General features: G+C 40.5%; 2 protein-coding genes across 2 annotated transcripts; one reads left to right on the top strand and one right to left on the bottom strand.

Moving 5' to 3' along the window:
• Positions 1-3,812: 3,812 nt before the first annotated feature.
• LOC106577090 (antiviral innate immune response effector IFIT1) lies at positions 3,813-6,160 on the bottom strand. The gene is made up of 2 exons (XM_014154813.3): positions 5,789-6,160; positions 3,813-5,671 (listed from the first exon to the last, which is right to left on the bottom strand). Exons 1-2 carry the CDS (start codon positions 5,812-5,814, stop codon positions 4,354-4,356), a joined length of 1,344 nt encoding a protein of 447 aa, XP_014010288.1. The 5' UTR covers positions 5,815-6,160; the 3' UTR covers positions 3,813-4,353.
• Positions 6,161-8,517: 2,357 nt separating this feature from the next.
• On the top strand, positions 8,518-11,204 carry LOC106577089 (cholesterol 25-hydroxylase-like protein). The gene has a single exon (XM_014154812.3). It carries the CDS (start codon positions 8,552-8,554, stop codon positions 9,482-9,484), a length of 933 nt encoding a protein of 310 aa, XP_014010287.1. The 5' UTR covers positions 8,518-8,551; the 3' UTR covers positions 9,485-11,204.
• Positions 11,205-24,689: the final 13,485 nt, after the last annotated feature.

Below are 24,689 nucleotides of genomic sequence, written 5' to 3'. Positions count from 1 at the left end.
AGTGTGGTGCCAGGAAAATAACCTCTCACTCAACGTCAACAAAACAAAGGAGATGATCGTGGACTTCAGGAAACAGCAGAGGGAGCACCCCCCCATCCACATCGATGGGACTGCAGTGGAGAAGGTGGAAAGCTTCAAGTTCCTCGGTGTACACATCACTGGCAAACTGAAATGGTCCAACCACACAGACAGTGTGGTGAAGAAGGCGCAACAGTGCCTCTTCAACCTCAGGAGGCTAAAGAAATGTGGCTTAACACCTAAAACCATAACAAACTTTTACAGATGCACAATTGAGAGCATCCTGTCGGGCTGTATCACAACCTGGTATGGCAACTGGTATGGCACCTGGTATGGCAACTGCACCGCCCACGACCGCAAAACTCTCCAGAGGGTGGTGTGGTCTGCCCAATGCATTACCAGGGGCAAACTTCCCGCCCTCCTGGATTCCTACAGCACCCAATGCCATAGGAAGGCCAAAAAGATCATCAAGGACATCAACCACCCGAGCCACTGCCTGTTCACCCCGCTATCATCCAGAAGGCGAGGTTAGTACAGGTGCATCAGAGCTGGGACCGAGAGACTGAAAAACAGCTTCTGTCTCAAGGCCATCAGACTGCTAAACAGCCATCACTAGCTGCCTATTGACATAGATTAGGAATCTGGCCACTTCAAGGAAATGTAACACTAGCCACTTTAATGTCTCCGTATCTTGCATTACTCAGCTCATATGTGTGTACTGTACTCTATACTATTCTACGGTATCTTAGACACTTGAATTGTTTGTAAATATTGCATCACCCATCTCATATGTATATACTGTACTCTATACTATGCCACTGTATCTTAGTCCAATGCCGCTCTGACATATACAGTTGAAGTCGGAAGTTTACATACACTTAGGTTGGAGTCATTAAAACTCGTTTTTCAATCACTCCACAAATTTCTTGTTAACAAACTATAGTTTTGGAAAGTCAGTTAGGACATCTACTTTGTGCATGACACAAGTCATTTTTCCAACAATTGTTTACAGACAGATCATTTCACTTAAAATACACTCTATCCCAATTCCAGTGGGTCAGAAGTTTACATACACTAAGTTGACTTTGCCTTTAAACAGCTTGGAAAATTCCAGAAAATGAGGTCATGGCTTTAGAAGCTTCTGATAGGCTAATTGACATCATTTGAGTCAATTGGAGGTGTACCTGTGGATGAATTTCAAGGTCTACCTTGAAACTCAGTGTCTCTTTGCTTGACATCATGGGAAAATCTAAAGAAATCAGTCCAGACCTCAGAAAAACTATTGTAGACCTCCACGAGTCTGGTTCATCCTTGGGAGCAATTTCCAAATGCCTGAAGGTACCACATTCATCTGTACAAACAATAGTACGCTGGTAAAAACATCATGGGACCACTCAGCCGTCAAACTGCTCAGGAAGGAGACACCTTCTGTCTTCTAGAGATGAACGTACTTTGGTGCGAAAAGTGCAAATCAATCCCAGAACAACAGTAAAGGACCTTGTGAAGATGCTGGAGGAAACAGGTACAAAGGTATCTATATCCACAGTAAAACGAGTCCTATATCGATATAACCCGAAAGGCCGCTCAGCAAGGAAAAAGCCACTGCTCCAAAACTGCCATAAAAAAGCCAGACTACGGTTTGCAACTGCACATGGGGACAAAGATAGTACTTTTTGGAGCAATGTCCTCTGGTCTGATGAAACAAAAATAGAACTGTTTGGCCATAATAACCATCATTATGTTTGGAGGAAAAAGGGAGACGCTTGCAAGCCGAAGAACACCATCCCAACCATGAAGCACAGGGGTGGCAGAATCATGTTGTGGGGGTGCTTTGCTGCAGGAGGGACTGGTAGATGTCCTAACTGACTTGCCAAAACTATAGTTTGTTCACAAGAAATTTGTGGAGTGGTTGAAAAACAAGTTTTAATGACTTCAACCTAAGTGTATGTAAACTTCCGACTTCAACTGTATATTCTTAATCCATTCCTTACTTAGATTTACATGTATTTTGGGTATATGTTGTGAAACTGTTAGATATTACTTGTTAGATATTACTGCATTGTTGGAGCTAGAAGCACAAGTATTTTGCTACACCAGCTATAACATCTGCTCAACACCTGTATGTGACCAATTTTTATTTATTTGATTATTTGATTTTGAAAATATTGATTCCAGACAAATGTTTGTCATGTTAAGCCTAAATGTTTACAGGAATTAGAATACTTTACCGTCAGCCTTGAATTTACTTTAAAATGTTTGTATGGATGATCATGCATCTCTCAACAATCCCAGTAGCTAAAACTGTGCCCAGACACTTTTTAATATGAAAGTATTTTGTTTTTACTAAATAATTTTTGTCTCTAGATTGTCCTAGATACTAGATAGTTCTGGTTAATTCAAGCCTTTATTTGAAAAAAAAGGTATAGAACTGGCCAACGGTACCCTCTCCATCAAGGTCATTGAGAAAGTCCACAATTTCCAAAGCTGCTCCTCCATTAAGATCAAGTGACAACAAAACACGGTTTCTGTTGTCACGGTGTTAAGTAAGTAGCATAATTTCTGCTGCCTTCTTGTGGAAAATAATTGATATAGAGGTATCTTGTTTGGCATGAAACAGCTGGTGGGCATACCAGTTGTAGAGCTTTTATAAAAACAAATAGTTCAATCAAAAATAGTTTAGAACTAAGTTCAGCTAACAATGCATAAGTGAGTGAGTGAGGGATAGATTGAGAGAGAAACGCACTTAGGGAAAGAAAGCCATCTCATGATCTCTGAGTTTAAAGAGCAAATGAGTGTCTTATTAGATACCTCACTGACTTCTGTCCTGATTTTATGCTGTATGGACCACATCCTTATCTTCCAATGGGCTGTTATTGCCTCAAGTGTTACAGATTTATTTCTAGCCATAATTTAGTTTCTAGCAAATAGAGACTAAAGCAAATGGGTGTGTGCCGCATTTTAAGAGCGCGTGAGAGTCATGTTAGGTGAGAGAGGTGAACAGAGAGGTGTAAGTGGGCCAAAAATATAAAGTCTCCAGCAGGTGGCGTTTTTTTGCCCCGCTCTGTTTCCTCCATTAGGGAAAGTGGACGACAAAACATGAATACTACTCTCACGTCGGTCAGTGGGTAGCATAATTTCTGCTGGTTTGTGGAAATCAATTGACCTGGAAGCATCTTGTTTGGCATAAAACAGATGTTGGAAATAGCAGTTGAAGAATCTATTGTAAATCCTCTATCTTATCTGCTCTATCAACGCTGACAGATGCTTTGTACATGCCAGACAGTTTCAGTTTTACTGCAAAGGATTGTGGGTAGAGTGCGACCACCTCTTCATAAAGGTTGACTTCATTTTGGATGCTGAACTGGTGGTGATGCACGAGACAATGGGAAGTGATGCATTGTCTTTATTAAAACACTAGGTGGCGACTTATACACATCAAATCCTGTTTTTCCTCTGACTAAAACTGAACGGGTAGGCTTCTGTACAAAATCAAGGAGCTCAATGGGTGTGTAGTGTAATGTGTATTTCAATAATGTCACATACCTTAGAACTTAAAACATTAGTGAAATACTGCACAGTACTGTTGGCCAATCTTTCTCAGCAGCAATGATACTGTGATTGCTGGAGCAACTTCTGAGAAGGTGATGGATGTATTGCGATATCAATTTCAACTGGATATCCACAGCTATGCATTAAGACATTTTAGTAACCTACTGTAGTGGTTTATAATTATAAAATGACTTGTTGTTGTTTGCTGTTACTGTATTTCTTTAATTAATGATCTCTTAAAAGAATAGAACAGAATACCTTTATTTTCACAAGAACTTACAAGATATTAGACAGTATAATATTACACATTACATACCTTTTCCAGAAACAGAATCTATTGTGCCCAGTGTGAAGAAAATAAAATAAATAATATCCTATCGCTCTGGATAGTCTGTCTGTGAGGCTATACAGCACCTCTCTACTCTATAATGCAATAAAAATAACATATTCGTTTGTCTACAGTACATTTGTCCACAGTTAACTTTAATTGTCATGTTAGGCCTACATATTTATGACTTTACTCTCAGCCTTGAATTTCCTTTCCAGTGTTAGTATTGATGATCATGCATCTCTCAGCAATCCCAGTAGTAAAATTGAGCACAGACATTTGGAATACTAAGGTATTCAGTTTGTACTAAATGAAAAATTGTCCTAGATTGCCCTAGATTTGTCCTAGAAGTATAGTGAATATATTTTCCACATGAATCAATCATAAACAGGTCATGCAAATTTGACTGATTCGACACGCAGTTCTGGTTAATTCAATACTTTATTGGAAAAAAAGGTCTAGAACTGGCTGACAGCACCTTCTCCATCAAGTCCATCCAGAAAGTCAACAATTTCCTCAGCTCTGTCTCCTCCATTATGGACAACGGACAACAAAACACGAACACTGCTGTCACGATGGCCAGTGTGTAGCATAATCTCTACTGCCTTCTTGTGGATATCAATTGACCTGGAAGCATCTTGTTTGGCATAAAGCAGATGTTGGGCATACCTGTTGTATAATGTTTGTAAATCCAGTGGTTCCATTCCTTCCCTATCAAGAAGCAGGTCCTCGAATATCTTATCTGCTCTATCAACTCTGCCAGATTCTTTGTACATGGCAGACAAATCCACTTTTACCGCAAGGGATTTTGGGTAGAGTGTGACCACCTCTTCATAAAGGTTGACTGCGTTTTCAATCAGAATATGCCTCATTGGGTTCCTTTTCTCTTCTGGAGAGAAAATCTTCCATTTGTAACACTGTGCAAGACGCTTCTTCAGTTGGCGTAAATCAGGGTGTCTCTCCAGGGTCCTTCTTGCCAGGTCAATGCTTGAATCATGAGAGACGTATTCTCTGAAAAATGATAGTATGAGTCCAAATCCACCAAAGCTGTCCAAAGGCTTCTCTATCACTTCCTCTGCAAGTTTACGTGCTTCCTCAACCTGGCCACTCTCTGCAAGCCTCTGCAGGTACATCACTGTCATGGTCAAATGTTCTGGATCCAATTCTCTAGCAATCCGTAGGTGCTCCAACATCTCAGATCGCAGCTTCGGGGTAATGTCTTTCCTTTCAAAAGATTTACTAAATGCTATGGCATAGCCACCGCGCAGCACCTTGTTCTCAGGGTCCTCTTTCAAGGCCATCTGGAAGCAATATACCGCTTCCTTCCTCTTGCTTACATCAAACTTATTCAAAGTCCAGGCCCTTTCTCCCCACACTACACCTGGGCAGGGCGAGGGGTTGTCCTGCAGTAGTCTCCCCACCTTCTCCACATAGGTCTGGCTCTCTGTCAGCTCCCATTGGTGATAGTGCACCCAGGCCAAGTTCCCATAGTGGACCACCAGACTTAGCTCAACGTCGTCTGGGCTGTTTAGGCGAATGGCCTCTTCAGCCTTCTTCAGGTAATGAAGAGCGTCCTCTGTGGAGCCCAAAGCGTGGTGTAGGTAAGCCATGAGGTTGTACAGATGACCCGTCCAGGAACATTGAACCCCCTCGCTGCTGATGATATCTATCAGGGTTTCTCTGAGACTTTCCAGTTTAGATCTGCTGTAGTCCAACTTCCAGGTGAAGTGGCATTCCAAACCCTGCAGCCTAATTTTCAAGGAGTTCTGAGCCATTCTGGTTAAAAAAAGACAACAGTTCAATCAAAATAGTTTAGAACTAACTAAGGGAGATATTTCAGACCTGGATGGTGAACCAAGGACTTGTTTAGAGAGAGAGTGAGCGAGAGCTTACCTCTTAGTTGGACAAGAGAAAGTCATCTTGTGGTCTCTGAGTTTCAAGAGCAAATGAGTGTCTGTTTAGTTACCTCACTGACTTCTCTCCTGATTTTATACTGTACGAACCACATTGTTATCTTACAATCGGCTGGTTATGCTGTTTACTGCCTCACTTTACAAGCCGTATCAAAGTTTCATTTCTAGCCATAGTTTTGTTTCTAGCAAATAGAGACTAAAGTGAATGGTCATTGCAGACACCATTCCAATAACATTTACATTTAAAGATCAATCAACTTTAATCAACCAACCAACCGACCCACCATCCCAATTACTTAATAAATACATATATGATATTTCTGAGAAATTAATACAAACATAATTCAGCTTTTTTACTCTATGCAAAAGTAAGAAACCCTTCAGTGGATTGCTAACTGACCCATTTTAATTGACAGTCACAGAGATGTTGAGTAAACACGTTGAGCCAAAGGAGGTTTTGTGTATCACATCTTACAGGTTAAAGTTTATTAAGGTCAGAGAGCAGGCTCTTTCAGGTCCAAGGTCTAGACGTGTTGTACACCAGATGTAAAGGTTTAATATTTTATGGCATCAAGTGTTTCTTATTTTATGACATCACGTGTGGTTTAGCTCCTCTTGGTGATAGTGCACCCAGGACAGGTTCTCATAGTGGACAACCAGACGTAGCTTTTTTAGATACATTTTATTATAATGTTTGAAACATCTTATGATACGAGTTCTTCTTCTTAAGAAATCAAAAGCAATGTTTCATCATCTCACTTTTCAGAGAGAAAAAGATGGTGAGAGATGTGATGTTAATGTTAAATCGCTGTGTGCCCCTTTAAGAGCGCACGAGAGTTATGGGCTAGGCCAGGGTTTCCTGAACTCGTTTGCTTTTTTCCCTAGCACATCACAGCTGATTCAAATAACCAAAGCTTGATGAAGAGTTGGTTATTTGAATCAGCTGTCTAGTGCTAGGGAAAAAAACTAAATGTGGCCCCAGGACCGTGTTTGGGAAAACCTGGAGTTGCCAATCCCTGCATGAGACGATGGCGAAGTGATGCATTGACTTTATTAAAACACTAGGTGGAACCTTAAACAAAAATAAAATCCTGTTTTTTGTCGAACCATTGCAAGGAAAAGAGTGTTGTATTTGACTAAGACTGAAGGGGTAGTCTACTTTATAGTGATGGGCATTCCGAGTCTTTTTGGTGAGCCGGATCATTTTGCCTCGTTCAACTAAAAGAGCTGTTCATTTGCCTCTCAAATAGCTCTTCATTCTGTAGTGCTTAAACATTTACATAAAACCATACAAAAGAGCACATCTGTAATGTAAAGCATAGCCTTTTACCTGCCATTATGTCACAATGTGACATGCAACTTAAAGTACATTTTTATCTGACCAAATTAATAGATGGCCTGCAAAGAAAATTAAGATTTTTTTTTACGCAGTGTGTGGACCAGAATGATGCTCTCTCCTCACTACTTATTGTTCCTGCAGTGAGGAATCTCCAGAGATTTTTTTTCGAACTTATCTACAGATAATTGTTGTTGGCAGCTGAAAAAGCAGTGGTAACAGTAGGCTAGACAAATCTGGGAGACAAAGAAATGGCTCTTCCACGGATGCGATTCGACGTTCACCAAAAAGAGCCGTTCGTTGGCGAATGACCCACTGTCACAACTACTGTACTGTACAACATCAAGAAGCTCAATAGGTGTGCAGTGTAGTGGGTATTTCAATAATGTCACGTACAATAGAAGTTTAAGAATTTGTGAAATACTGTACAGTAGGCCTACTGGCAATATGTTGTCCAATATTTCTAAGAGAAATGATACTGTGATTTCTGGAGCACTTCTGAGAAGGGGATGTATTGGGATGTCTACTGAAGTCTAGTCACCCTTCATTCCCCATTGCTTTCTACCAAAACTCTGTCTCTGACTGTGTACCCTAACCCTGACCTTGTACCTACAGTACAAGTCAAAAGTTTGGACACACCTAGTCATTCAAGGGTTGTTCTTTATTTTGATTATTTTCTACATTGTAGAATAATAGTGAAGACATCAAATATAAAATAAAATCTTTGGGTTACTACATGATACTATATGTGTTATTTCATAGTTTTAATGTCTTCACTATTTTTCTACAATGTAGAAAATAGTAAAAATAAAGAAAAACCCTTTAATGAGTAGGTGTGTCCAAACTTTTGACTGGTACTGCATATAAATCAAACTCAGGCGTATTCCTATTGGTTTACCCAGCAACAAATACTAAATACTAGTATTTTTGTAAATAAAAACACAAAACAAAACCAACATACACACAGTTGGAAACTATAGTCCATGACCATGACATGATCAAATTATGTATTTACCTGTCTATGGTTCAAGCAGGTGGGAAGGTGTTGTCATAGTAGACCATTTGAAAACAGTTACTATCAACTATGTTAAACTAATGAATAATGACTTACTTCGTTGTCTGAAGCATTTTGTCACCCTAAACATTACAGATTTTATTTCCCTTTTGAAAAATGACATTTTGATTTGAGGACAGTTTTTCATAGACACAGAGGGTTAAATAGTTTGGCGAGTGAAGCATTTCATTCCCTCCTTGCGGAGTTCCCCAGCAGGAAAAGACTAATAAGGACCTGCAGAACGTCACACAGAGTAACAATACACCCTCTTTAAAAGGCAGGGCATCCTCTACACCCTCTTTAAAAGGCAGTGCATCCTCTACTGCAGACTGAAGACCATTCGATCAGTAAAGATGGAGCCCTCATTGGAGTCCTCCTCTCCTTTCCTGCTACAGACTTTATGGGACAAGATAAGAGCACAAGAAGACTTTCTCCGCTCTCCCTTGTTCCCTGTCCTGTTCTCCATGACACTCTATCTGAGCTGCTGCCTGCCTTACCTGTGCCTTGACACCCTGTCCTCCAGAGTAGCCCTGGTGCACCGCTACAAGATTCAGTCACAGAGCAGGGTGACCTGGGCAATGGCATGGAGCTGCCTGGCTACCTCCCTGCACACCCACGCTGTGTTCATTTTCCCCCTCAGTGTTCTGCACTGGTACTGGAGACCAGTGGTCCTCCCTGCCCAAGCCCCTGGGGCTCTTCGTGTGGCCTGGGACGTGTTAGCCTGTCTCCTCCTCTTTGACCTGCAGTACTTTGTGTGGCACGTGCTGCACCACAAGGTGCCCTGGCTCTACCGGACTTTCCATAAGGTGCACCACCGCTACACAGCCACCTTCGCCCTGACCACAGAGCACTCTGGGATCTGGGAGACCCTGAGTCTGGGCTTGTTTGCTGCAGTGAACCCTAACCTGCTGGGCTGCCACCCACTCACCAAGATGTTCTTCTTCACCCTGAACATCTGGCTGTCTGTAGAGGACCACTCAGGTTATGACCTGCCCTGGGCCCCTCACAGACTGGTACCCTTTGGGCTCTATGGCGGATCTCCACACCACGACCTCCACCATCTCAAGTTCATGGTCAACTACGCACCCTACTTCACACACTGGGACAGGCTGTTCGGCACGCTGCTGCATACAGACAAACCAGACACGTATGATGTAGATGTGTTGGATGCTTCAAAAAGATGTGATACAGCATCAAGTGGTGTGACTGATGTAAGCCATGCACCAGTGTATGAGGTTACACATAGCTGTGTGAAAGACTATGAGGTACAGTTCAGAGGAAAATGAGGAGGACCTTTTCTCTGACCCCACAGGGACCAAATCAGAAATGTATATAGTGTTTGTTTTTAAAAAGTGCAATACTGTGAAGAAAAAAATGGAGAATCATGTGACCAATGGACTATTACTGTAGCTGCTTCTTTACAATGAATATACAGTGTGTGAAAGTAATTTTACATTTTAGTCATTTAGCAGACGCTCTTATCCAGAGCGACTTACAGTAGTGAATGCATACATTTCGTACATTTATTATTTATTTTTTTCGTACTGGCCCCCCGTGGGAATCGAACTCACAACCCTGGCATTGCAAACACCATGCCTTACCAACTGAGCCACAGAGAAGACATCTCATGTATGGGTGATTCTGCAACTTTGGGCACTTTGGCCGTGCAAACTTTCAGAAATGAAAACTTATTCAAACACCATTTTACCAGTATTGTACTTGTCTTTGATTTGTCTAGAAACTATATCTGATAATGGCTGAGATCGTACTATTCAGGAATGTATATATTTTTGTCCCTTTTCCCAGACAGCCATAGACAAATGTCATTTCCATCACGTCATTAAACATCCATTTTTGTTGAAAATCAAATATCATACAATTGATTTATAACAAATGTCTTATACATTTGTACATTAACTTGTATTGAATATTATTTTAAGTGATTTTTAAGGTTTTCCTAATATTAATAATTCAACACGATGACTGAATGTTTAAACTTGCCTTGGTGACAGCTGAAAACATTTATTTATCATGAAAAATAAGATATTTCCACCCAACCTTTTTGTGAGATTATGTTAACAACCGTATGATTTCCATATCTAAAACAAATAAATGTATGTAAATTATACATAATATACTCATTTACCTCAAAAATATGGGTTGTGATGGAAATGACAAGGTCTGGTGTAAATGACATCTATGTAAAAAAAAAACGTATGAAAACAAAGTGAACTGCCTGGATTTCACGGGTGTATTTACACAGGTACTGTAATTCTCTGCAAAGTCAATATGCACAATGATCTCCTCTTTCTCTGGATTCTCTTTTAATTCTCTCAGTTTGGAGTATTGGTGTCAAATTTTGTACACGTGTTTCCCCAACTTCTCTTTCAATCCGTTGGAGAAGTCCTCCAATAGAATCTGCCAACGGCAGTGTGCCACATATCTTCTCTTTTACTGTCAAATGTACAGTGAACTGCTCCATGTTTCCCTCTTTGTTTTTCTTCTCTCTCTTTTCATCTTTGTTTTTCCACTCAAACCACCATGTCTGCTCACCAGCATCAAAGTCAGATATTTTAAGCTCTTTGTCTTGGCAAAGGGAGCACTCTATACATGCACTCTTTCTTCCGGTTCTCACAGCACAAAGACTCACTAACTTTCTCAATGTTGCTGCAGCTGATCACTTTGTGATGCTGTAGTTTGTCCATCATGAACTGGAGGTTGACGTGGGTTTTGCAGAGACATGTGTCCCTATCTTGGACTGCTGGCCTGACAACCCAAAAATGAGTTATTTTGCAGAATTCACAGAAGGAAATTAGAATTTCTGAATATTCCCTCTTAAACTTCTGATAAAGGTTCTGAATTGTGCCATTCAAGAAGCGCTTCTGCTTTTCTTCTTGTTCCTCGTTAGTGTGTCCTTTTTCCCTGTTGTTGCTCTGCTGTTGTCATCATGTTCATAGAATCTAGTGATTTTCTCTTCTGTGGCTGTGCTAATTCGGTTACACAATTTTTTCCTGGAGTATTGAATAATTGATAGCCTGTTTTCATTGGCCCTCATTGCTTTTGCTGAAAAGCAAAATTCTCTGTTTGCAGCTTTGACCAGGCCATACTTTCTCAGGATGTTGCCTCTGAGCATTTTTGTAGCAACTTGTTTATCCTTGGCACTGCAATTTGTTTTATACTTTTGTTTTAACTCTGCAATGATGGAATTTTGAAACAATACAATCCTTCTCAATGTCACACGCGTCGTAAGGGACAGACCAAGGTGCAGCAGGTAAAGTGCTCATCTTCTTAATTTATTAGAAATAACACTTAAACAAAAGAAACAAATGACGAAACAGTCCCATAAGGTGCACAGACTATACAGGAAATAACCACCCACAAAACACAACTTGTGCACACCCTGTAGCATTTTCTAGATTTAATTCATTTAAAACATGATAAAATAAGCCTAAAGTAAAAAAAAAAAAAAGGAAAGTAAAAATGAATAAGATAATGGATTTGTGTCATTTCCACCACTTTCTGTCATTTCCACCACACTTAAGTTTGTGATGGAAATGATTGTGATGGAAATTACACTTCTACAGTTTCTGGAGAAAATTGACAGACTGCTTAGCATGCTTTGGTTAGTATTACAGCTAACATATCGTTTACACTAAATACATAAAATATTTAAAAAATATATAAAGTTCTACCACAAATTAAAGAAATTATAGCCTGTCTGGAAATGACTGACAATTAAAATATTCTCTAGACAAGCATTATTTACATCGATTTTTCTTCAACTTCTGGACATCACATCTGGAACAACTGTCCACTGCAGCCATGTGCTTCAGTGTCACAATATGTTTCCATGGTAACTAAATTAACATTCTCTTGAAAAACCTTTATTAATGAGGAATTTGTCCTCAGTGGTGGAAATGACACCACTCCCAAAGGACAGGTATATTTCTTGTGTAAAAAACAATATAAAGGGCATACTCACAATACATATTGATATAGATTTTATTTAATTGACTCTTTCTGTAGTACATAACATTATATCATGTGTAATTATTAATGTTTTCTCATAGAAAAACATAGTAGAAGCTTAAAAGTCTGGGTTAGGGACAAGGGCAAAATAGTGAAATTGAGGTATACAATGCATCTGAAAAGTAGCTAGAATACTTGATAGAGAGGTTGTCACAGGTGTCAAAAGGAGTAGACCAAGGTGCAGCGTGTAATATGTTCATCTTGTAATTTAATGAAAGAAATGAACACTTTACAAATTAAACAAAAAATGACAGCAGACAGTTCTGTCAGGTACTTACAACTAAAACGGAAAACAACTACCCACAGAAAACAAAGGAAAAACAGGCTGCCTAAGTATGTCTTCCAATCAGAGACAACGATAGACTCTGATTGGAAACCATACCCAGCCAAAACATAGAAAACAAAACATAGAATGCCCACCCACCTATCACACCCTGGCCTAGCTAAACAGAGAAAACACAGCTCTCCTAGGTCAGAGCGTGACAGAGGTGTTAAAAAAAGTATGGGGTGATTCCAGTGTGAACTTAACATACAAATATTTGTATTTGTTTTATTTTTTATAAAATCCCCAAAATTGACCCGAGGACAGAAGTAGTTGCATAAATCACCCATATATATTTTAGAAAAAATAAAACAAATACAAATATTTGTATGTTAAGTTCACACTGGAATCACCCCAAACTTACATTTTTAGACATCTTTGCAGGAAAATACCTTTTTTTTATCTTAAAGGGGCAGTGTTGTATCTTGAGACAGGCTTGAATAAGCTAAGTAGCCAATAGGCAGAGCGTAGCATAATTTGTCTGATTCTCTGTAATAATAATGTATTTTATTTTATGTGGATTCTTGCATCAACATTTTCAGTCAACTCCTTGTCTGAAGGAGAAGTGGATAAACAGGTTAATATCAAGCCCTGCATGTTTTTTCCCCCAAATGTCTCATGGAATGTAGACCTACATTGAATACTACACATTGGCTGCTATTGTAGACTGAATGATTGAACAGCTATTTCTCTGTTAAGATGTTATGGGGTGCATTTTCTCCATTGTTTTTGATGGTAGGTCACTCTGGGAGGCCTACATCATGATCAAATAGCCACAGTAGCCTTCTTGGCCACTTTTAAAACTGTTACTTAAAGTGGGTACAGCCTCAGAGTTCACAGTAAAAGTTTGCTGGTAGTTGCACAGAATTTTCACAACGTTCAGGTTTGCACTCAGCAGACATGAAATTTGCTCCGTGATGAAAAACATTTGAGAGAACATTGGTGGTGGGTGCTGAGGAGTATTTCTGTCTATAATAAAGCACTTTTGGCTGGGCTTAGCTCCCCAGTACATTTTAAATTTTTTACATTTTAGCCATTTAGCAGACGCTCTTATCCAGAGCGACTTACAGTAGTGAATACATACATTTCATTTCAAGTGCGTGGGCCTATGCCCTCCCAGGCCTACCCAATTTCCTTATATGAAAGGTAACTCAGTAAAATCGTTGGAATATACAGTATATATATATATATATATGTGTGTATATATACAGTACCTGTCAAAAGTTTGGACATACCTACTAATTCAAGGGTTTTTCTTTATTTTTACTATTTTCTACATTGTAGAATAATAGTGAAGACAAACTATGAAATAGCACATACGGAATCATGTATTAACCAAAAAAAGTGTTAAACAAATCAAAATATATTTTATTTTTGAGATTCTTCAAAGTAGCCACCCTTTGCCTTGACAGCTTTGCACACTCTTGACATGAGGTGGTCACCTGGAATGCATTTAAATTAACAGGTGTCACTGGTTAAAAGTTCATTTGTGGAATTTCTTTCCTTCTTAATGCGTTTGAGCCAATCAGTTGTGTTGTGACAAGGTAGGGGTGGTACAGATGATTGCCCTATTTGGTAAAAGACCAAGTCCATATTATGGCAAGAACAGCTCACATAAGCAAAGAGAAATGACAGTCCATCATTACTTTAAGAGATGAAGGTCAGTCAATATGGACAATTTCAAAAACGTTGAACGTTTCTTCAAGTGCAGTTGCAAAAAACAATCAAGCACTATGATAAAACTGGCTCTCATAATGACCGCCAAAGGAAATGTCATGGTTGTCATACGGATTAGACCAAGGTGCAGCGGGAGTGTGTATACTCATCTTCTTTTAATTAGGCAGAAAGGAAAAACCAAAACGTATACAAAACCAACGCCGCAACAGTCCTGTAAGGCAACTAGGCTATACAAAGAACTACCCACAAATCCCATAGAAAAAAACACCTCTCTTAAATAAGACCTTCAATTAGAAGCAACGAGGAGCAGCTGCTTCCAACTGAAGGTCAACCCCATTAACTAAACATAGAAATTTAAGACTAGAACTAACATAGAAATAAACTAGCAAGACCATGCCCAACAAACCCCGAAACGCTCTAAACAAACACCCACTGCCACGTCCTGACCAAACTACAATAACAAAATACCCCTTTACTGATCAGGACGTGACCGAAATGGAAGATCCAGGGTTACCTTTGATGCAGAGAATCTAAGCAAAATATTATTGCTGGTAACTCTAATGAACTTATGTTTATTAGAGTTACCAGCAATAATATCTTCATTAGAGTTACCAGCAATAATATTTTGCTTAGATTTTTATTCTAAATAAAACACAAACATGAAAAACTATGTGTGTACATCTTTAAACCAGAAGTCAAGCTGTTAAGTAGAGCACACTGAGTAGAGTAGATTTATGACCAGTATTTCCTGACCAGTATTTCCTGTTTTAAGACCGAATGGAAAACTCACTGGAAAACTCACTGAAATTGTACCTCCCTTCCAACAGATCAGTACTGTCACAGGTGTCGTATTGAATAGACCAAGGTGCAGCATGAATAGTGCTCATTCTTAATTCTTTAATGAGTACCACTTTACAAAAATAACAAAACGACCAACAGTTCTGTCAGGTACAACAACTAAACGGAAAATAACCACCCACAAAACCCAAAGGAAAACAGGCTGCCTAAGTATAGCCTCCAATCAGAGACAACGAAAGACACCTGCCTCTGATTGGAAGCCATACTCGGCCAAACATGGAAAACGAAACATAGAAATAGAAAACTAGAAAAAATTCCCCTAGAAACAAAAACCCCAAAACACACAAAACAACCCCCCTGCCACGCCCTGACCATTCTACTATGGCAAATGACCCTTTTCACTGGTCAGGATGTGACAAGTACATGTCAATGAACTATTGGCAGAGGAACCAAAATTAAAACATTACTTACAATACAACTGTGACACAACATCCTCTGTGCAAAAATATCTTTCAAGACAAAACAACGCATGGAAATAGAGAAATGTGTCACGTCCTGACCAGTAGAAGGGGTTATTTGTTATTGTAGTTTGGTCAGGACGTGGCAGGGGGTATTTGTTTTATGTGGTTCGGGCTGGTTGTGTTTATAGGAGGGTGTTTGATTTATTATTCTGGGGTTTTGGGCACTGTTCTATGTTTATGTATTTCTATGTTTAGTCTAGTCATTTGTATTTCTATGTTTAGTTTATTGGGGGTTGGACTCTCAATTGGAGGCAGGTGTTTTCTAGTTGCCTCTGATTGAGGGTCCTATAAATAGGTATGTGTTTGTATTAGTATTTTGTGGGAGATTGTGCAGTGTATAGCTTTGTGCCTTACCGGCCTGTTATTTGTCATTGTGGTTTTTGTGTACGTGTTTGTTTTGGTTTACTTTCTTTGTCCAATTAATAAAAGAAGATGAGTGCACATATTCCTGCTGCGTTTTGGTCCACTCTACCCTACGACAACCGTGACAAATGTGTCTCATTATATCTTGTCAGGTTCTATGTAGTACGGTGCCACAGTGTTTTTCTTCTCACTTGGGCATTGGAGAATTGCGAAAGCAAACTGAGGTATGTGAATATTATGGGAGCAGGATGGGTTTTGGGATGTTAAATGCATATGAATCCATCAATGCAAAACTTAGTCACATCCACAACTGGTTCATTTTGGGCATAAAGTGAACTGTACCAGTCCCAGCGAAGAAAAACGTGGTTTGTGATTTTCCATTAAAAAAATGCTTTAGATTGAACTTTCATGAGTATGTTTAGTGCTAATCAAATCACAGCAAATCAATGTTATTGGTTGCTAACACATATTTGCATGTTGATGTATTCAGTAAGACTGGCTGAGACAGAGTGGCTAATGGTAAAGGGACAATGACCCTCAACACTCTTGTTTGCCCACTTGACATCCATATACTGTACCTGCTACTCCCTGTTCCTCTCGTTCAGTTTCCTTTTCTTTTCATCCCCCATCTTTCTCTCGCACAACTTCTCTCGTTGGCTTCTGATATTTGATTTAGTTATTGTCATGACCTCATACTGTAGGTAGCTAGGAACCATTCCCCAGTGTATGCTCCTAAATATCCTGAAAAAACTTTCCCTGCCTTTCCCACTGATGACAACATTACAAATCACTGATGAAATTAATATCAGATGTTCATCAGATGTTTTAAAGACCAACACCATTAGATGCCAGAGACAGTGAAATATGTTTTTCATAGAATAAACTCCTCTGGCTGAATAAAATTGTGTTTTTTGAAAGTGACACATTTTTCCAAAGATAAAGTACTATCATGTATCCTAATTACACTGTAATATAGCTGTACATATAATATACAGTTATATGGGCTAAACACCTTTTCCTTAAACTAATTTCACTGTGTTGCACCGAGCTAAACAACTCAGGGGGACTTTCACTTTCACTATTTCTTGAGTGGACAATGATATGCTTCATACCATGACATATTAGAAGCAGGGTTGGAGTCAATTCCAGTAAATTCAGGAAGTACTCTAAAATGTAATAATTTTTGCTGGATTATTTGAAGTGGGTGGTTTGTGTTTGCTCACCTTGAGGTATGAGTATTTTATGGCGAATGTGTCTCTTGATCCTTCCTTACATTGTGCAGTTGGATAGATTCCCATAAGATTGAGATTATATTGTGTACCAAGTTTTTACCCCTCCAAAGCACGTGACTATCTCACTCTCACAAATCAGCCAGCCACCCTAAAGTTTTCTCCACATGAATTTCCAATTATGGAGTCTACCAATTCCAGGGGATGTCCATCTCTCCACATGAGGAGAGATGCAAGGAATGAAATACTCTGCACAATAGGCCTACTGTGTTTTTTTCACTGTATAAAACAGGCTATTTGGAAAATATAGTCCGCCTTATGTGGTGACCTTTTGCATTAGGTCTGGCACATTAGAATGGCGCTTTCTTTGTGACTAATTTAATAGTGAGTTTTGGGCATTGTGTTATGTATGTGGGCTTTATTAAAAAATATTATTGATGACTGCATTGACCACAAATGCCACAAAGTCCATGGACCATCGTAAAACTGTGTCCACTTTGGGGTGGCAAAGGTTTGATGGTAATACATTGTTCCCCACAAGCACCTGATCAAATTGATATATGACAACTCTCCAAAAAGTAGATTTCTATCTTTTTCACACCTTTTCTTTTTTGTTATATGGGAGGCTATGCAATAGAACGTTCGCAGGCTATTAAAATAATATTGAGACAAGTTGGAATGTTCACATGCTCATTGAAAATGACTGTGTAAAACAACAATGGAACATTCTATCTTAAAAACCATGGTATTTTATCAGGAATCAAGGTAAGACCCAGATACATCGAATTGACAATGGTTTAATATTCCAACAGGGGCAGGCAATAGACAGGTCAACGCAGGCAGGGGTCAGTAAACCAGAGGTGGGGCAATGGTACCGGACGGCAGGCATGCTCAGGGTCAGGGTAGGCAGAGGGGTCAGGCAGGCGGGCTCAGAGTCAAGACAGGCAAGGGTCAAAACCAGGAGAGTGAGAAAAGAAAGACTGGGAAAAGCAGGAGCTGATAACAAAAACTCTGGTTGACCTGACAAACAAGACGAACTGGCAACGGACAGAGAACACAGGCATAAATACACAGGGGATAATGGGGAAGATGGGCGACACCTGGAGGGGGGTGGAGACAATCACAAGGACAGGTGAAACAGATCAGTGTGTGACAGTATTTGGTACATTTTTGCTATCAGATCTAATGATTTACCTAGACTGACTCATTACTGAAACAACAACATTACAAATAGCAGAACTGTTGGGCATACTGGGAAATAATACACGTTCAAGAGAAAATGACTACCCAGGAGTATGCGCAATGCCGTCGGGGGTACACCAAATAAAAATGTGATTCACATTTTCAAACAATCCATTTAGATTTTCCAACGGGGCTATACATTTGGGTGATGTTTTTCTCTCGCCTGAGTAGACTCGTTTCACTGCCAAAAGACTAGTCAAATAATTAACATCCAATCACATTAACCGTTACTCTCTCGCGTATGTCGCCAAACGTAGCTGCTGCTCATTCCGTTTGTTCGAAAATGTATAAATAGTTTTTTAAAAGTAAGGCCCGCGTCCATAGAGACACATATCAGCTCTACTGGTAGTACTGCTACTACCAGCAGTACTAAACCTGCACCTGTCGACGACACAAGTTGTTCTGCTTCCATGAGCACATCCAATGCTAGCATCAATAATTCTACATTTGTTTCTAGCCCAGCTAACATGGACACTGACAGTTGTGAATCTGATGTAGCCAAAGAGCTACTGCCCCCTTACCCGGGTAAGCACTGAACAACAGACAGGGACGTTGGACCATTGAAGAAGCGCAAATATGATGAGAAGCACATTGATTTGGGGTTCACTTATATTGGGAGTAGTGCCTTTCCTCAGCCACAGTGTGTTATATGTGCAGAAGTAATATCTCAGAACTCGATGAAACTTTCAATCTTGCGCAGACATTTAGCAACAAAGCATGCCAATTTGAAAAATAAGCCACATGAGTTTTTTGAGCGAGAATTAAGACAACTTTCGTGTAGTAAGACATGTATAAAAGCAACAGATACAATTAATAAGAATGGTCTAGAAACGTCTCATATGGTGATCTACCGAGTGGCTAGGACAGGCAAGCCCCATACTATTGTGGAGGATTTAATTATTCCTGCTGCCGCGGATATGGCTAGGACAATGCTGGGAGAAAAGGCCTCAAAAAAACGGTACAGACAATGCCTTCATCAAACAACACTGCTTCACGACGCATCCGTGACATGGCAGGAGATGTTTTGAAACAATTACTGCTTCACAAACAAGCCAGTCAATTCTATGCGTTACAGCTGGATGAGTCAACAGACGTGGTGGGCCTGGTACAGCTCCTGGTACTGTATATGTGTTACGTTTATGAGGGGTCAATTAAGGAAGACATCCTCTTCTGCAAACCACTGGAAACCAGGACAACAGGAGAGGATATTTTTAAAGTACTGGACACCTTTGTGACATCAAATGGACTTTGGTGGTCAAGATGTGTTGGTATCTATACTGATGGCACAAAAGCCATGACAGGGAGACATAGTGGAGTGGTAACGTGCGTGCAAGCAGTTGCTCCCGACGCCACTTGGATACAACCCAACATTGCAGAGTTATGTGCATCCGTTCAAGCACACCCTTCTCATTAACCTGTAGTGAGTTATTCACAATTTTCGATGAACAATTAATGTTTTCTATGTAAGATGTCTAAATAAAGAGCAAAATTATTGATTATTATTATATTATTATTTGTGCCCTGGTCCTATAAGAGCTGTTTGTCACTTCCTACGAGCCGGGTTGTGACAAAAACTCACACTCATTCTTATTTTTAATAAATGTATTGTAGTGTGTGTGTGTGTCAGGCTTACAATGATGGCAAACAAACAACATTTGAGAGAGGAGGTAGGCAGCTGGAGGTTGAATGTTTGAAGGGGTACGGGACCATAAAAAGTTTGGGAAACACTAATCTAGGGTACCATTTGGTAACAGAACACATCCCAATACTGCCCATTCTCTCCCGATCTACCCTAAAATAATTACATGTATGACCTTTGACCCCACTCCCCAGGTGGGCCCATACAGATGTCATTACCAATCCAATTGTTTCATTCCTTCATATGTGTTGTATTATGAAGTTAATAATATCAAATTGCCTTAGTTTGAGAAGATTGTTCCCAGATAATAGACTATTTAATTGAATACCCTCAATCCTGTTGGCCCAACTAACAGCATACCGGTCAAAATATATAATGCTGTGATAACCACATTTAGGTGCCCTGGCCCTACTTGACTTTCCATAAAGTGCACCACCGCAACAAATTCGCCCTGACCACAGAGCACACTGGGATCTGGGAGACCCTGAGTCTGGGCTTGTTTGCTGCAGTGAACCCTAACCTGCTGGGCTGCCACCCACTCACCAAGATGTTCTTCTTCACCCTGAACATCTGGCTGTCTGTAGAGGACCACTCAGGTTATGACCTGCCCTGGGCCCCTCACAGACTGGTACCCTTTGGGCTCTATGGCGGATCTCCACACCACGACCTCCACCATCTCAAGTTCATGGTCAACTACGCACCCTACTTCACACACTGGGACAGGCTGTTCGGCACGCTGCTGCATACAGACAAACCAGACACGTATGATGTCGATGTGTTGGATGCTTCAAAAAGATGTGATACAGCATCAAGTGGTGTGACTGATATAAGCCATGCACCAGTGTATGAGGTTACACATAGCTGTGTGAAAGACTATAAGCTTTTATTTTTTTATTTATTTCACCTTTATTTAACCAGGTAAGCCAGTTGACAACAAGTTCTCATTTACAAAACCTGTCCAAGATAAAGCAAAGCAGTGCGACAAAAACAACAACACAGAGTTACACATAAACAAACGTACAGTCAATAACACAAAATAAAACAAAAATTGAAAAATCTATGTACAGTGTGCGCAAATGTAGAAGAGTACAATTTAGCATTAATACTGGAGTGATAGTTGTGCAGATGATGATGTGCAAATAAAGATACTGGGCTTCTGAGGAAAAAAAGCTTTCAGGAAAGACGGGTGTGTGAGTGTGTGTGTGCGTGTGCGTGCGCGAGCAGGCGTGTATGCTTGTTTCCGGTCACAACTTGCAGACTTGTTTACGCTGCTGTGCGTTTTGTTGCCGATCTTACTTTGCTACCTGACGGTTTTTTACTTTTTCATTACCGTATATTTTTACTTTTTCCCTCACTCAACTTTTTTCATTCAACTTTTTCACCCCGGAGGTTTTATCTGGACATGGTTCGTCAGGACTTCAAACAGCCGAAGCTAAGTAACATTAACATGATGCCTTCTAATTGCAGTCGTTGTACCTATAATATACAGGAGAACGATCGCCTTACGGCAAGGATAGCTGTGCTGCAAGCCCAGCTTCAGACGCGATCGTTAGGCAAGGGTAATTTCAGTGTAGGAAAGGATGAAACAGCGTCTGTGCCACCAGTAAGTACAGATAGTAACGTTAGTATAAACCCCCTCGCACGGTCCCCGCAGCCGGACTACTTTCTCATGGCTTCTGGAGGGAAACGCTGTAGGAATGCTCAACCGGTGTCGCTTATTCAGCCGACAGAAACTTTCAACCGGTTCTCCCCATTAAGCGAGTTGGCGTCGGATGCCGAGACTTCTCTGGTCTCTACTCCTCCCGTTGTGGGGTCTGAGACGCCGACGGCTCCCACCATTAGCTCTGACAAATTGAAAACCCTAGTCATTGGCGACTCCATTACCCGCAGTATTAGACTTAAAACTAATCATCCAGCGATCATACACTGTTTACCAGGGGGCAGGGCTACCGACGTTAAGGCTAATCTAAAGACGGTGCTGGCTAAAGCTAAAACTGGCGAGTGTAGAGAGTATAGAGATATTGTTATCCACGTCGGCACCAACGATCTTAGGATGAAACAGTCAGAGGTCACCAAGCGCAACATAGCTTCAGCGTGTAAATCAGCTAGAAAGATGTGTCGGCATCGATTAATTGTCTCTGGCCCCCTCCCAGTTAGGGGGAGTGATGAGCTCTACAGCAGTCTCACAACTCAATCGCTGGTTGTAAACTGTTTTCTGCCCCTCCCAAAAGATAGAATTTGTAGATAATTGGCCCTCTTTCTGGGACTCACCCACAAACAGGACCAAGCCTGGCCTGTTGAGGAGTGACGGACTCCATCCTAGCTGGAGGGGTGCTCTCATCTTATCTACGAACATAGACAGGGCTCTAACTCCTCTAGCTCCACAATGAAATAGGGTGCAGGCCAGGCAGCAGGCTGTTAGCCAGCCTGCCAGCTTAGTGGAGTCTGCCACTAGCACAGTCAGCGTAGTCAGCTCAGCTTTCCCCATTGAGACCGTGTCTGTGCCTGGATCTAGGTTGGGCAAAATTAAAAATGGCGGTGTTCGCTTTAGCAATCTCACTAGTATAAAGACCTCCCCCATTCCTGCCATTATTGAAAGAGATTGTGATACCTCACATCTCAAAATTGGGTTACTTAATGTTAGATCCCTCACTTCCAAGGCAGTTATAGTCAATGAACTAATCATTGATAATAATCTTGATGTGATTGGCCTGACTGAAACATGGCTTAAGCCTGATGAATTTACTGTGTTAAATGAGGCCTCATCCCCTGGTTACACTAGTGACCATACCCCCCGTGCATCCTGCAAAGGCGGAGGTGTTGCTAACATTTACGATAGCAAATTTCAATTTACAAAAAAAAAAACAATGACGTTTTCGTCTTTTGAGCTTCTAGTCATGAAATCTATGCAGCCTACTCACTCACTTTTTATAGCTACTGTTTACAGGCCTCCTGGGCCATATGCAGTGTTCCTCACTGAGTTCCCTGAATTCTTATCGGATCTTGTAGTCATAGCAGATAATATTCTAATTTTTGGTGACTTTAACATTCACATGGAAAAGTCCACAGACCCACTCCAAAAGGCTTTCGGAGCCATCATCGACTCAGTGGGTTTTGTCCAACATGTCTCTGGACCTACTCACTGCCACAGTCATACTCTGGACCTAGTTTTGTCCCATGGAATAAATGTTGTGGATCTAAATGTTTTTCCTCATAATCCTGGACTATCGGACCACCATTTTATTACGTTTGCAATTGCAACAAATAATCTGCTCAGACCCCAACCAAGGAGCATTAAAAGTCGTGCTATAAATTCTCAGACAACCCAAAGATTCCTTGATGCCCTTCCAGACTGCCTCTGCCTACCCAAGGACGTCAGAGGACAAAAATCAGTTAACCACCTAACCGAGGAACTCAATTTAACCTTGCGCAATACCCTAGATGCAGTTGCACCCCTAAAAACTAAAAACATCTGTCATAAGAAACTAGCTCCCTGGTATACAGAAAATACACGAGCTCTGAAGCAAGCTTCCAGAAAATTGGAACGGAAATGGCGCCACACCAAACTGGAAGTCTTCCGACTAGCTTGGAAAGACAGTACCGTGCAGTATCGAAGAGCCCTCACTGCTGCTCGATCATCCTATTTTTCCAACTTAATTGAGGAAAATAAGAACAATCCGAAATTTCTTTTTGATACTGTCGCAAAGCTAACTAAAAAGCAGCCTTCGCAAATGGAGGATGGCTTTCACTTCAGCAGTAATAAATTTATGAACTTCTTTGAGGAAAAGATCATGATCATTAGAAAGCAAATTACAGACTCCTCTTTAAATCTGGGTATTCCTCCAAAGCTCCATTGTCCTGAGTCTACACAACTCTGCCAGGACCTAGGATCAAGGGAGATACTAAAGTGGTTTAGTACTATATCTCTTGACGCAATGATGAAAATAATCATGGCCTCCAAACCCTCAAGCTGCATACTGGACCCTATTCCAACTAAACTACTGAAAGTGCTGCTTCCTGTGCTTGGCCCTCCTATGTTGAACATAATAAACGTCTCTCTATCCACCGGATGTGTACCAAGCTCACTAAAAGTGGCAGTAATAAAGCCTCTCTTGAAAAAGCCGAATCTTGATCCAGAAATTATAAAAAAACTATCGGCCTATATCGAATCTTCCATTCCTCTCAAAAATGTTAGAAAAAGCTGTTGCACAGCAACTCACTGCCTTCCTGAAGACAAACAATGTATACGAAACGCTTCAGTCTGGTTTTAGACCCCATCATAGCACTGAGACTGCACTTGTGAAGGTGGTAAATGACCTTTTAATGACGTCAGACCGAGGCTCTGCATCTGTCCTCGTGCTCCTAGATCTTAGTGCCGCTTTTGATACCATCAATCACCACATTCTTTTGGAGAGATTGGAAACCCAAATTGGTCTACATGGACAAGTTCTGGCCTGGTTTAGATCTTATCTGTCGGAAAGATATCAGTTTGTCTCTGTGAATGGTTTGTCTTCTGACAAATCAATTGTAAATTTCGGTGTTCCTCAAGGTTCCGTTTTAGGACCACTATTGTTTTCACTATATATTTTACCTCTTGGGGATGTCATTCGAAAACATAATGTTAAATTTCACTGCTATGCGGACGACACACAGCTGTACATTTCAATGAAA

The sequence above is a fragment of the Salmo salar genome, chromosome 18 (assembly GCF_965601325.2).
Source record: "Salmo salar chromosome 18, fSalSal1, whole genome shotgun sequence".
NCBI lineage: Eukaryota > Metazoa > Chordata > Actinopteri > Salmoniformes > Salmonidae > Salmo > Salmo salar.
This window is presented reverse-complemented; position numbering and strand designations above follow the sequence as displayed.